The sequence below is a fragment of the Drosophila eugracilis genome, unplaced genomic scaffold (genome assembly GCF_018153835.1).
Source record: "Drosophila eugracilis isolate 14026-0451.02 unplaced genomic scaffold, ASM1815383v1 contig_47, whole genome shotgun sequence".
Classification (NCBI taxonomy): Eukaryota; Metazoa; Arthropoda; class Insecta; order Diptera; family Drosophilidae; genus Drosophila; species Drosophila eugracilis.
Window position 1 is genome coordinate 1,127,851 of NW_024573338.1, and position 14,312 is coordinate 1,142,162.

A 14,312-nucleotide genomic window follows, 5' to 3' on the forward strand; every position below is an offset into this window, starting at 1 on the left:
CAGTTTGGTTTCACTAGCTGCGGGTCATAAAAGTACCAACTACGCACCTTTGTTGTGTCATGTTTACATTGCATGTTACTCTGCTTCTATGTATGTGTAAATGTTGTTGTAATGTGTGCGTTGTGTGTGTGTGTGTGTGAGCTGTGTGCATGTTGAGGAAAAGCTTATAAAGTGGCAAGGCAAAGTTGTTGCCCGTCCCCTATGAAAACAGCAAGGAAAATAAAGAAAAACGAGCAATGTAGCTTGCCTTCGAATCTCATTCTTAGTAGCCCCCTGCTTACCCTACACCCTTTCATTCTGCCACCCTTATGGCGGTTGAACATGAAAGGGAAATTCCTTTTATTAGACTTTATTGTTGTTGTTCTACTGTCGGCGTTGCTGTTAAGCATCTGCTGCTTTCAATGAAATTGTTTATCAAGTTGAACTTTTGCGAAATTATGTAAAATATGTTTTTTGCGGTTCGTCTTTTCTTTTGCAGTCGAAAAATTTACCCCCTCTGCCTGCCTGCCTGAGCTCAAAAATGTGTAATTTTCTACTTGAGTTATTAAACATTTATGCGAATCGTGTTGCGCTTCCCCGTTTTTCCCTCCCCCTTTCAACCTGGTTTCAGTCCCAGAACTAAGGACAATGCACTGTGGGAGAGAGAGACTTAATCCTTGGCAACTATTACAAAATCTACACCAAATCTCTGCACTAGAATGACTTGGCCTGCTCGAGAGAGAAGCTTCCTTCCGGCAGAAGCGCATTACGGAATCAGCCAGAAGAGTGTGCTGGTCACTCCCCCACCTGGTATTTTCCCCTCGTAAAGCGCTTACAACTGGTAAAGCTCATCATCGGAATCAGTGGCAGCCAGCAGCAGGGCATCAGTATCCCTATCATTGTGGCTACATTTCATCCTGCGGTTTATGCCCTTGGTCGGACTACTATTATGATTAGATCGGATTTGGTGGGAGCCCAACCAAGGGCAGGCAGGCAAAACAGTGGAAAATTAGAAAAACCGAAAACAGAAATAAGTTTAAGGGGGGATATATACAAATTTTTGTATGGGGTTCAGAAATCAGGGTTTTTAAGAGATATATTTAATTTTAAATTAGCCATTAAATCATATTCGTATCCCTCTTTAAAGACACCCCCACCCCCCTTAGATTTTCCGGGCAAACACTTAATTCAATTGAGATTTCCCAAACACATTCGCACCATTCCATTCAATTTGCCGGCCATTGTTCCAGGGGAAATGTTAAATACTTTCGCTGCCAAATGAACAAGTTGGCCCATTGAAATCAAATGAGTCATGCGAGTTTTCAACCGCACAAAGAGAGAGAGAGAGAGGGGCAGGCTGCCGCGGCAAACAATTTTCCATAGGGGGGTTTGGGGCAGTTGAAACAATAAATAAATGTGAAATCGACCCTGACAGTAGAGCGGAGCAGCGGAGGTAGGATGACGGTGGAAAATGGAGCTACTGAACTTCTGGTTTCTGGTCAACTGAGCAGACCATCTCCCTGTCTCTGTCTCTGTTTCTGCGTCCTTTAGTCCTGTCTCTTTCTGGTTTTTGGTTTCTGTTTTTCAATCCAGCGGACGCTCACTTGCAGACTATTCATAACACAGGCCAACGCTGAAGGTCGCCAGGAGAATTCGCATCATCATCATCATGGTCTGTGTGGTGGACTTTACACTCTCTCTCTCTCTCTCTACCCATCTCATTCATTGCTATGCTATCTATCTCTTTCTGCCAGCATAGTCCTTTTCCACCGGACGTTGGCAGCAGTTTTGCATTGTTTTTGGTCATTCGTTTGGCGTCACTCGCATTTGCCATTGTTTCTCCACTCCTCGTCTCCGCTCCGCTCCGTTTCTCCGTCTCTGTTTCATAGCCAACCAGCCCTCTCTTTCTTTTCGGTTTGTTTGTTCAGCCATTGAGTTGATGATTTCCGTATGCATAGCCCATTTTATGCACAACTTCCGGAAATTTTCATTGCGGTTCTGCAAACGGATGTACGGAAAGGAAGCAAGATGCGAGATAAAGTGAAATATTTAGTTGGTCTAAACAAGGTTGAAAAAGTTGCCAAAAAAGTATGCATTTAAATTTGATTAAAGGATATTAAATGACTGTTAAAATATCTTTATATATGATAGATCATTATCCCTTGCCTATAAGGTTTCTGTAAAATAATCTTTTTAACTATTTTTTAAACTTTTGCTTTAAAAAATTGTAGCCACATAGTATTTGTTTGTATTTCCCGGGAAAGGTATTCAGGGAAACCAATTCAATTTGCTGCTGATATTTTAAATATTCATCAAATATGCAACGGACAGCGGGCAGGAACAGAAACCGAAAATGAATTTATATTTTTACTGCAGCAAAGAGAGGGAGAGAGAGGGAGAGGGAAGACCGACCAGCAGAACGAAACGAAAATCCTGGCGAGCAAAAACTAAAAATTAATAATGTGCCAAAAAGTATGCTACAGTTTTTGACATGCCTGCCCCACCAACAACAGCTCTGGCCCTCGCCGGATATGGAGATTATGTAACCGCATTTCCGGCTGCCGCTTTTAGCCAAAATGGCGACCAGCAGTAGAAAGAGAAATGGTAGCAGGAAGCGAAACAGGAACAGAGCAACAGCAGCAGCAGCATACCACACCTGACACTGACGTTTATGCTCAGTCAGGCGCCTAACTGTGTGCGCTGTGCCAACTGTTCCCACCCACCTGCACCTCCCACTCACTGGTAAACTACCTACCCCCCTTTCCACACCCATGTGCGTACGCATTTGCAATTGCTTTGCGGTCGAATCGGTTTACACAAAATGCGCTTTTGTGGTTTTTGGCAGCAGTGTTCGAAGGGGTGGAAAGGGTGGAAAGTCGCCGAAGGTTGCACAGCCTCCTGTTTTTGATAGAGGTAGATGCTGGATTTTACAGGGCGTAAAAAACAGAAAAAAACGAAACGGGAGCCAAAAGTTCAGCCAATGGATAGTGAATTCGTTTTGATTGCTCCAAATATGTCAGATGGGCGTGTGATAGGCAGATTTTTATTCGAATGAGACTATGAAGCATTGCTAGGAATAAATTGAATTCAGTTTGGATTTTCAATGTTTATAAAAAAAATAATAAAAATCATAATATTTTATCTTCATTTGCTTAGAGGTACAACTTTAAGGCTTCTGCTTTTCTAATATTTAACATTTTATTTAACTTAAAATACAAATTATTTATATTTTTCCCTAAAACAAATGCAAATGAATAATAAAAATGACTATAAAATGTACAAAAACATCGCCTGTCTTGTTAAATTCCATCAAATATACATTTGCTTACAAGCCTCTTTGATAAATCTCAAATTGATTGCCTGTCATGGGCAACTCTTTCTTTTTTTGGGCCAAGAAAATATTTTCCCTGTAAGTAGAAGTTCTCCATCCTAGCTTTATTTTTTTAGAGGGGATGGACTGGGACTTTAGCCAGGATTTCACCTTTCCTTAAGTCTTCAACCCCGATTTGGTAAAGAAGATTCTGTCCTTAGACATAGACTTTTATCCTGCTGCGCTTCGCATTGTCCTGCCAGCTATTGTTGCCGTATTCTCTGGCTCGTATTATTATCATCAAGCTGTCATGTTAAATGACATTTGCCATATTTCATATACATACACCATACACAATATGAATAATATTGTATTGTGTGTAAAAAACTGCTGTCCTGTTCTGTACGGTGTTCTGAGAGAGAGGAGTGTGTGACAGGCAAGGGGGGGGTGTATATCCTGCTTCCTTTGACCATAGAAAATGAGCCATGTGAACTGTTGCGGCTGTTTGTGGCCCGGCCAACAACAATAAAAGCGGCTCAACTCCTCCACTCCTTTTTTTTCCCCATCTCTTTCTAACTCTATTTTGTTGTTGTAACTGCTATTGTTGTTGTTGTTGTTGTTGTTGCTGCTGCTGTAAGCCATTGTATATCCGGGTGAATCCTGTTGTCCTGTCTCCGTTTGTGGCATATGATAGCCAGCTTTTCCATCCCGCTATCTCTGACTGGGCTGCTTTTGATATTTATTTTCCATTTACATGCATTTCATCATTTGTCGTTTGCCTGCTTAAAAGTTTAATTGTCCTGCGATTTAGTCTAGGACTCTTGTCCTTATCTTGAGTCCCTGAGCTTCTCCTCCTTCCCCCCATTCAGCTGTCAGGTTCAGAGAACTATTTAAATTCTTTGGTTTACATACTAGATATCTGTATATATCTGTGTAGATGTAATGGGAAAACTCCTCCTTGTTTTGTCCTGGCAAAAAGCAATTAACTATGCTTTTATGTCCCCCCCTTGAGTTTTTCCTTCCCCCTGGGCCTATCTTCTATTCGCCTTCATCCTTCGATTTTCGGGCTGAAACTATATTGAAATTTTTAAGCCGGATATTACTAAAATGGCCCCCAAACCGATTGATGCTCGACCATAAAATAATTGCTGCATACTTTGTGGGCCCCAAAGGCGCCGAGTCCTTACAACAACAACAAGAAAAAAAAACATCAAAAAGTTCCGCCAGTAAACGCTTTCACTTTGCATACTTTTGGTTGCACGTAAAAGGCGAACAAACACCGCCGCCGCCAAGACAAGGACGACGCTGAAGTTTTTCCCAGAGACGAAGATGAAGAAAATACCGCCACCACAGCAGCGGCAGCGGCAGCGGCAGCCTCATGCCAAATTAGTTTAAGAAATTGCCCGAAGGTGGCTCTGTCTATCCCCTCCGATTTCCCATTTTCCCACTTTGCCTTGCCCTGCCATGTTTTATGCACAAAGAGAGGAAGCGCGAGCATAAAATGAAATAAATTTCCACCAACCAAGAGTGGGAGATAAATTTCTTTACAAAAAATTGGCAGCTTTCTCTCTTACTCGTACTTTTCCTACTGATTGTAAGGATGTGCGGCTGAAAGGATGTTGAATAATATCCATAAGATGTTTCTATATGACTTGTGGATTAGCCTTTCTGGCAAGATTCTTTTCAGCACCAAAGTTTGCCAGAGAGTTTTAAGCCTAAAAAAGGAGATACTTTGGTTAAATAAAAGATACTTCAGTTAGCAAAGTTAGTTACTTGTTTTTAAAGTTAAGAAAGCTTTAACTGCAATGAAATATTTTTTAATAATTTTAACTTAACAACACCTCAAAAATCTTAAACCATATTGCTTAAACTTCTTAACCCGCCTGGGCTGTTGGTTTTCCTCTACTACCTTTTGGTTTTCCTTACTTTTCTTTTTTTTTCTTGAACTTGGCTTAGCTGCCAAAGCAACAGCCGCCAAATGTAATTATCAAAAGTTTCCACTATTTTCCAACCTGGGGTAAGAGCTGCGGGAAAAGCAAAAAGAAAAAGCAGCAGCAGCTAGGTAAGTTAAGGAGGGTAAAAAGGTGGCTTAAGGAGAAATGTCAGCCTCAGGCTTGCGGCTTGTTATTCTGTTTGTGTCTGCCAGACGCGTAAAAAGAAGAAGAAGAAATAAAAAATAAATAAAAATAAAAAGTAGAAAATTAAATTCGTTTCAACTGCAGACGCTGCTGCTGCTCAGTCTTTTTGCCCTCTGCCACATTTCATGATGATGATGCTGCCCCCGCTGTTTGCCATGGCAATTTGTTTCCTTTTTTCGCTGGCGAGGGGGGGAGTTCTTTCCCCATGAAGTGGGCCAGAGGATTCTTGTTTGCCTATTTATTACAATTTAATGTCAATTCTTTGTTGCCCAAAATGGGAGAGAAGGGGGAGTTGGGGGGCTTATTAATCTGTCATGCGAAATTACTGCGACATGGAATTCCATGATTACCCTGCTGTTATGCGTCGAAAAACGCTGAAAGTCGACACATTCGTATGAATTATTCGCGGAATTTCCAACAGGCAGTTAAATTAAATAAAAAGAAGATTTCTCTACCCCACAAATTGCTTATTAAAAAGAGAAATATTTTCCATTTAAAACTCAATAAACTTGAGTTGGAAAAAGCATTTCGAATTTACATGCTCTCTCAATAAAATAGCTGACAATTTTCCTTGTCCTTGATGTTAACAAACGAATAACAAAATAATTTTCTAATGGACATTGGTAACCAAAGGAATTGTTTGTCAGCGCAGAAAGAAAATCCTCAATTGCAAAAAATAACTAAATAAAGAAAGCAACCCGAAAAAAACCAAACTAAAATGCAAAACAAATGGGGGTTTTCCCCCCTAAGAGAGAGAGAAAATAAAATAAAAAATGAAAATGTAAACGTGTAGTTCGAAAAAAGCAAATGAAATTGAAATGAATATTTTGTGATATTTTACCAATGCAGCAGGCTCTGGCTGTCGTTGTTGCATTGTTAAATATTCATGTCAGGGAATATGGTATTTTATTTATATATATGGCAAGGATATATACACGATATCATGTATATATATATATTCCATTCTGTGGGACAAACATATGTGAATGCGAGTAGAGTTTTTCACCATTTTTCCACACACACACCCTAACCAAGCTTCATCCATCGCTGTGCATATTTGAGCCGAAATCTTTCCACTCCTTTCATGAATTTCCCTTTCTTAAGGTGTATTTTCAAGGCTCGTTTGCCCGCCTGGGTATGATTTTTAAATATTTTATAACCATTTCGTTTTTCTCGCTCGTTTTTTTGTAAGCGATGAAAATGTAAAATGATGGTGCGTATCCCGCCCGCATTTTCCGGCCCTTCGATTCTACTACTACGACTACTGTGGCTGCTTTAGCTTGCTTTTAAGCGTGGAAATTGGCGGGCTGAGAAGGCGGGGAGTTAAGTGTTTGGACAGGTTGGCGTCAAAGTTAAATGATGCATGCCAAAGGCTTCTTGGGGAGACATTTATGAAATGTAATTCAGCTTGATGGGGGGAGTGGAGAGAGGCCAAAGGAAAATTTCTCAAAGATTTTCTTAAAAGCCTTCATTCAATGGAAATCTTCAGGTATAAATAAGGATATGTGTGGGCCATGAATTGGCTGAAATATAAATCTATTTTTAAATGTTTTTTCCCGGAGTTTAAGTGCCTTTTCACTCAGCTTTTCTCAGTGCATTCTCCTTTTCCAATAAGGACCAGCAACTCAAAATTCACTTAACGATTGGCAATTTGCGTATGCCATGCATCGACACTTGGCCCTCAGTCAGTCTCAGCTAACGCCATAGTAACCGTCACAGAGGGGGGGAGGTATTGCTGCTGCTGCCAAGGTCTTTGGGGGCTAGGGGGCAGAAATCCTGTTAGCAACCGCTGTGAACACAACTCGAGGCAGCTTCCTGAATGGTCTGGGTTTGGGTTTGGGTTTTGGCTTGGTTGTTGTGTTATCGCTTATGTTGTCTCTTACGGTCTGTTGCATTTTGTACAAATTTGCGCCGCAGGTCCACAAATTTGTGCAACGAAGCGTTTTTCGTTCTCACTCGCTCTGTCTCGTTTTTGGCCCTCTCTTTCGGGGGACGCAAAAAAAAACCCGAACTTTTCTAATAATTTTCTCTGCCATGATTTCGTTTTTTCTTTTTTGTACTTTTCTAATTTCCAAGTGTGTGTTGCTAGGCTTTCTCTCTGCTAACCCCAACCCCAACAACCTAATGTTATTTGAGTTTGATTCGGGTACAAGTTCGAGTGGCCAAGAATAAATGCCCTTAATTTTGGTTGTCAGGGAGGGTTGGGTTGGGGGTGTAGTGGCAAGAGAGGAGGGAAAGTTTGTGACCAGTTTTGGGATAAGCCATATGCTCAAAGGGAAATCAAGGAAAATCCTCAATAAAAATTACCAATATTTACTTTACAAAATGACAGACCCTTGGCAAACCAGGCGACCATCTAACATCTACCAAACTCCCATCGCCATCCTCCTCCAAAGACCAACCGCCTGTCTTTGGCAAATCCCTTGTCAACTTTGCTACTTAATAAAATATGAGTGCCAAAGTGGAGGAGGACAGGACAAACACGAAATATCCAAGGACGTGCCACTAATGGCGGGCCCGAGCTCAAGTGCTTGGCGATGGAACGCTAAGGGAGTAGCAAACAGCCAGGAAAAGGGATAAAGAAATAAATAGAAAATGCAAATAGAAGGCAATACATTTGGCCAGACTCTCTATGGAGAGGCAAAGATACGGGTTAGGGAGATGGTTGGCTGGCACTGCTGTTTGCCATGTCCTTTCGATGAGGTTGCCTTGTAAAAATGACATTTCCATCGTGTCCTCGTGCCTTGGCCTTTCAGTTCAGCTCAACTCCTCAACACTCAAGGACATCATGCGTCGCACATAAACTGTTGATTTTTATCGAGGTTCGTGACACGACCATGGCCAAAGGTTCTTGCTAGATACAGTTGCACTGCCAACAAAAATTTTGGCTAAAACTTCAAGTTATTTGTATCTAAAAGATACATTTTTGTAGTTACCAAAATATGAAACTGAAACCTATAAGTTTAAGCTCTTACTTATCAAAAATATCTCATAAAAACTTTTCTTATCTTAAAGAAAAACCTTTTTCTCTATATATACTTTCCTTTCCTCAGGTCGCAGGTGTTACTCTGCCTGCCTCCTCTGACCCAACCCACCCCCTCCTTCTGGGCAAAGTCTCTCCATCAGGGTTTTCTTTGACACATGTCAAACTCTGACCATTTGCAGACCCACAAGGTCGCCGTGGCGAAGAGAGAGCTATTTTTTGTGTGGCTTGGCATTAGTGTCGAAATTATGGCTCTTATATGGCCTCCCCCTGGCCATAGCAGTTGCCAATAGTTTTATGTTCTCTGTGAGCCAGCTTCCCCACTTCCCTTTCCTGTGGCAAAGCAGTTTGCCACGCTTTGTGTGTGTGCGTGTGCAGTTTACGACTAAATACAATTTGAACGCCTTTTCCCCCACTAACACCACCCCCCTGTGGTGACTTTGTTGCTGGGTTATTATATGCTTTGGCTAATGTTTATGTATGTTATCCCAGGAGGCGAAAATGAAGAGGAAAAGGGGAAGCAGCTGGTGCCAGCTGGTTGGGGTTGGAGGCCCCCTTTTCTGTTTGGCGGGAAATATATTTCACTTTGTTAAGCAATTAAAAAGGAAAATGTTTAGGAATATCAAAGGCAGAGGGGGCGCTAAAAGTTTTCTTTTAATAAAGAGGAAATTTTGGTATTTTTTATTTAATTTTATTTACATAGAAAGTTGTGTCCTTTTTTGGGTAAAACTTTTCCTTACTTCAAACTTAATTTAATTTTTATTTTCTTATTATTTCTTTCTAGGTAAGTGACGATGTGCTTTCGCTCGCTTTTAACCACAACCAAGTAAGAGTTTTCTTTAATTTTCTTATTATTTATTTTATGGAATGGTGATGGTTCGTTTCTCTCCCTTGCAATACATCAAAACACACACCTCACAAGGGGGGTATACTGTTTGCCAATGCCCGATGTTTGTGTGCCTGGGTTAGCTTCATAAATCAATCAGATTGGAAGCGGATGCAGTGCATCCCTGGGTATCGACTGTGGGTATGGGGAAGAGGCAGCAGCACAGGCACGGCGATTGACGGCACGAGATTTGCAGCATTTCCGGCGCATGACGCAAAGCAGTTAATTTGTCAAATGTCTGCACTTTATCACCCATATCTGTCCCGCTGTCTCCGCTGCCCAATCCCCAATCCCCAATCCCCAATGGCCACTACTGGTGGGGTCGTCCGTGAAAATGCATTACGCACTCAGACATGCTCTCTCTTTCCCACTCTTACTCTCTCTCTCTATCGTTTCTCTGTGAAATGTTGAGCCAAAGTGCAATCAGTGCAGTGGCGCATTTCCCACCGGAGTTACCCGGGACAGACGATGAAAATATCAGGGAAAACCTCCTGAACCGAAAACCCAAAACTCGATCTCCCATCCTATACCATCCCCTCTAACCATAAACCCATAACCCCTGGCTGGACCAGACTATGCTATGTGGCAATCCTCTGCATTGTTGGGTTGGCCTCCAGGGGCTGTGGAAAACTGTTAGAAAAACTCTTCAACTCCAACTCTCTCTCTCTCGCTCTCACACTCTCTTATGCGCTGGCAAAGCAATTTAAAGTTGCATCCATAACATCACAAACAGCAGAGACAACAACAACAACAACAACATTGGCCTGGGGAAATTTCACTGGCTAATGTTATCCCCCGCCTCTAAAGCCTGCCCAGCCCAACAACCCCCCTTTTTTGGCAGCCTGTTCCCAAATGTCCTTTCGCAGTCAACAGGCCGTCAGAGTCAGACTTGGACTTGGGACCAGAGAATCGGCATGGAAGTTGCCAAAAGGCACTCGAAAAAATCTAAAATTAGTTTAAAGAAGTGAAAAAGATTAAAGGCAAGTTAAAGTAAATAAAAAACTTAAAAGGCAGGAAAAGTATTTGAGTACTAAAAAAAGGTTTTTAATTAACCAATTTTATCTTTAATAAAACTTCTTTTTTCTCAGTGTCAAATGAACCAGCAGTCCCCGAGAATCGTTGACCGAATTCGTAATTAGAAAAGTGCTTGCTTGATAACTCACTTTTCGCTTTCTGTATTGACCAATGGGGACCAATGGGGGATGAGCATGTGAGGTGTTCAGGGAATGAGTAGAGGTCCCTGGACCAGGACAGTATCCCAGTCTGCATCCTGTGTGGCCATTTAATAGCTTTCGAAATCAGTCATTAGGCAAGTGCAGGCAAGGGTGAAGAATATACACGCAACGAGCTGCAAACGAATTAACACAAAAATTCTATTAGCCCGGTTACACTAATTGGCTAGCTAATTGGCCAACAAGAATCACTCACTAGAGAGATTTTACACTTCTTTAACTTAGAATTTAAACTCCAAAAACCAAGTTGCATTTGCAAACTTTGGCTGGCAACCAAAATTCAAACTAAAATGTAAATAAAAAATGCCATCAAAATGTCATTACGTGGGTGGCCGACGACAACATATGCCCTCGATTTATTGTGGTTTTTGTTGTTGTTGGTCTTTTTCTATTGGGCTTTGTGACAACAGTTTAAGGCAACGACTTTCGAAATTTAAATACTAAATTCCCATTTCTCATTGTTGGCAGCAATAATAGAAGGGCGGCCACCCACCAGCCCATTGGCTGAGTTATTATGCAAATGAAAGACTGGCTGGTAAAATCTAACCCATATAGAGTCTAAAAAATTACCATTTTATGCAACAGCCTGCACATAATTTAGCAACGAAAACAAAAAAAACTAAAATTAACCCTTTGGCAGAGACAGCAATGCAGTTGTTTTTGGTTATTTAGGGAAATTAAAGACTGTTTGAGTTATCTCTTAAAGGGTTTAAGGAGAGAAAAACTATTTTAATATCTAAAGTTGATCAACCTTCTGCGCTCTCTCTCCAAACTTAAAGCACTTTTAGGCACTAAAAATCATCTTCTAAGCAAGAGGGTTTAAAAAGTGGGGTAAATGGGGCAGCTGGAACCACAGCCAGTGCCAGCGGATCGGGTCTCTGGCCCTTTGTCCGCGCCATGTTGTATGCATTTTTGGTCAGTGTGGTGGGCATTTTGTCAACGGACGACAGCAGGCAGCAGGCAGCACCGCCACCAGCATTATTGTGTACAGTTGCGGTCATGAAAGTAAGGCTACCAAAGGAAGCCAAAGAAGTTTGGTGATGTCTTTAAGGGCGCTCGAAGGTGGTTAAACCACATTTTTGCGACTCTAATTTGATATTTTATGTTATCCTTCAGTATTTTTAATAGAAATTTGGTAGATACTACTAGTTAATTGTTAAACTTTATCTGTATCCATAACTTTTTCTTCTATTATTATGACCTTCATTGTATCTACTGGACATGTATCATTGGAATGCAAATTTTTTGTTGCTAGCAGCCGCCGCAGAAGCATCAACGTCATCGTCATCATCATCATCAACATCAACAGGAGGAGCCAAGGACTCGACGCTGTTGACTCATTTGCATTATCGCATCTAATCATTGTCGTCATCAACAACAATGTTGCTCGTTAGTCTTGTCCACTAGGGGTGGTGGGGTGGTTTCCAAGGGGCAGCAACATTAAAACTTTACATTACCATTTAGTTTTGTTTTCGTTTTTCGATATAGCAAACAAAAACTAAAAAAAAAAAAAAAAAATGTAAATGTAAATTGTTGCAGTGGCAAACGATGCGATTTGCAATTAAAATGCATTTGCAATTTGTTGCAATTGCAGCATTTGGCAGTTTCGAATTTAGAGTACCATTCCCATTGCCATTTCAGTATTGCAGTTGCAGTTCCAGTTGCAGTTGCAGTTGCACTTGCAATTTGTGTAATTTGTCACTGCATTTAATATGCTACTCTATTGCAGTGCCACGGGGGGATGGCAAATGAAGGGTCTGCAATAGAAAGCTAGACGGTTTTATTTTAGTTTTTGCTAAGGCCATTAATTGTAGCATACTTTTTTGGATCGGAGGCGACTCTATTTAGTAGGAATATAAAATAACATGAGTTTTCGGGCGTTTAATGGTTTTTATGCTACATAAATACTAGCAATTTCAATTTGTTGGATTTTTATTTATTTTATCTAAAAAGTGGTAAACGTAAAGAAGAAATACCATTTGGGGTTATTTTCTAAATATATTTGAAAAACAAATCTGTAGGCCAAATGTAAGCATATCATCGGCTATTTTTGGGAGAGATGGCATAAAAACTTCTTTTTTAGATTAAAATGCCATTTAATTAAGAATTTGATAAGGAGTTTAGAGAGGTATGACACTCCATATTTGCACTATTATTGGGATTGTTGAAGGAAAACGACTCTTTATGCGGTTTTATATCCATAACTTGGTCAAAACAAGACCCACAGGCGAAAGAACTACTGTTTTGTGCAGCTAATGACCCCGTCTAACTATCCTGTTCATTTTGGGGCTGCTGTCGAAAAATTAATTTTTACCCAATTTTCGCATTTTTGATAAGGGGTACCATCATCATTTTTTGCAAAAAATGACCAAAAAATTATTTTCCCAAACTTCAACAGAATTTTATTGAGGATCAAAATACAAGCTCAACGAGGTATTACATTCCATATTCCGGCCATTTTTGACTAGGTTTTTTTGGCTTTTTATCGTAAAATCAGTAAAAAGTGTTTTTTTTCAATATTTGAGATATTTTTTGTCGGTTTTCAAGCTATAAGTTGGTCTAAACATGACCTACAGCTAAAAGGGCGACTGTTTTGTGAAGCTAACGATCAGTTCTAAGAACCCTAAAAATTTGGGGCTGATTGGGCAAAATCCATTTTTTGCCAATTTTCGCATTTTTGATAAGGGGTACCATCATCAAATTTTGCAAAAAATGACCAAAAAATAATTTTTCCAAATTTTAACAGAATTTGATTTGGGATGAAAATACAAGCTCAACGAGGTATTACATTCCATATTCCGACCATTTTTTCCCTTGTTATGTTCACTTTTTAGACTCAAAACCAAGATAATGATTGTTATTATTGTGCTTTATAGAAATCATTTATACAAGCTTTAGTTATTCCACTCCATCTATTTCAAATATTAGCATTTTTCATGGTCCTCTCATGATCTTTGCTTATTCTTCGTAAGAAAGATAATCACAACTATAAATACAAGTTAAATTGCATCTGAAAGGCAGGCACACATGAGTCGCTTTCCAGCGCATCAAAGATTTTCCTTATTGCCACTCCTAATTTGCATGCAGAAGCAATGGGAAAATATTTATGGACAATTAAATCAAGTAAAAGTAGGGAATAAATTCTGAATACGCTCTTGGCTGCCCATTTTTCTAGGCTATGGAAAAAATGCAAATGACATTAAAGCCGAGTCTGCGACAGTGTGTGTGTGTGTATGAATGTATGAATATGGTTGTGTGTGAGGATAATGGGTAACGCAGTAGTTGACCCACATTTGCCATCTCATTCTCCATATATATCCTTATCCCTCTTGCTGGCCAGGAAAACCCCAGACTGTGTGCCAGTTTTTTAATTTTTCTTGACTTTTTCGTTGCTCTTGATTTGCGGCGAAATTTTTCTGCGCGCGCGATTTCACTTGAATTTTCCATTGTTTTTCTGCTTTTTTTTTTCTACTTCTTCTTTACTTTATTTTCTGGGCTTAATGTGCATTAAGCATGTGTTTTCCAACGACGTTGTTGTATGTGTTGTGTTCGCTAATTAAGTGGCATTATGTTCTCTCTTTCTCTGCCTTTCTCTGGCCCTCTTGGTTTCCGGTATTTTATGCTGGTCACAGGTTTTTCTTCTCCAAAACAATTTTCATGCCAGCCCTTTCAGCCGAGGTTTTTCCCTTAAATTCTTCTCACTCTTTTTTAAGTTGAGTTAAACGAGTTAATTGGATTGAGTTTTCTTTTGGAGAAAGTTTTTGTGAGCACTTTTCTTTGGATT

The 14,312-nt window shown here is 40.2% G+C and overlaps 1 protein-coding gene across 10 annotated transcripts in view; it reads left to right on the forward strand.

The window, feature by feature from the left end:
* LOC108112745 (maternal protein pumilio) overlaps nt 1–14,312 on the forward strand; it is a 188,910-nt gene that overhangs the window by 147,799 nt on the left and 26,799 nt on the right. For 2 of the 10 annotated variants that reach the window (XM_041819127.1, XM_041819128.1), the window contains one exon: nt 9,195–9,236. The exons of the other annotated variants lie outside the window; for them this stretch is intronic. In XM_041819127.1, coding sequence (XP_041675061.1) covers nt 9,195–9,236 — 42 coding nt within the window. The remainder of the gene's footprint in view (nt 1–9,194; nt 9,237–14,312) is intronic. 10 annotated transcript variants of the gene reach the window in all.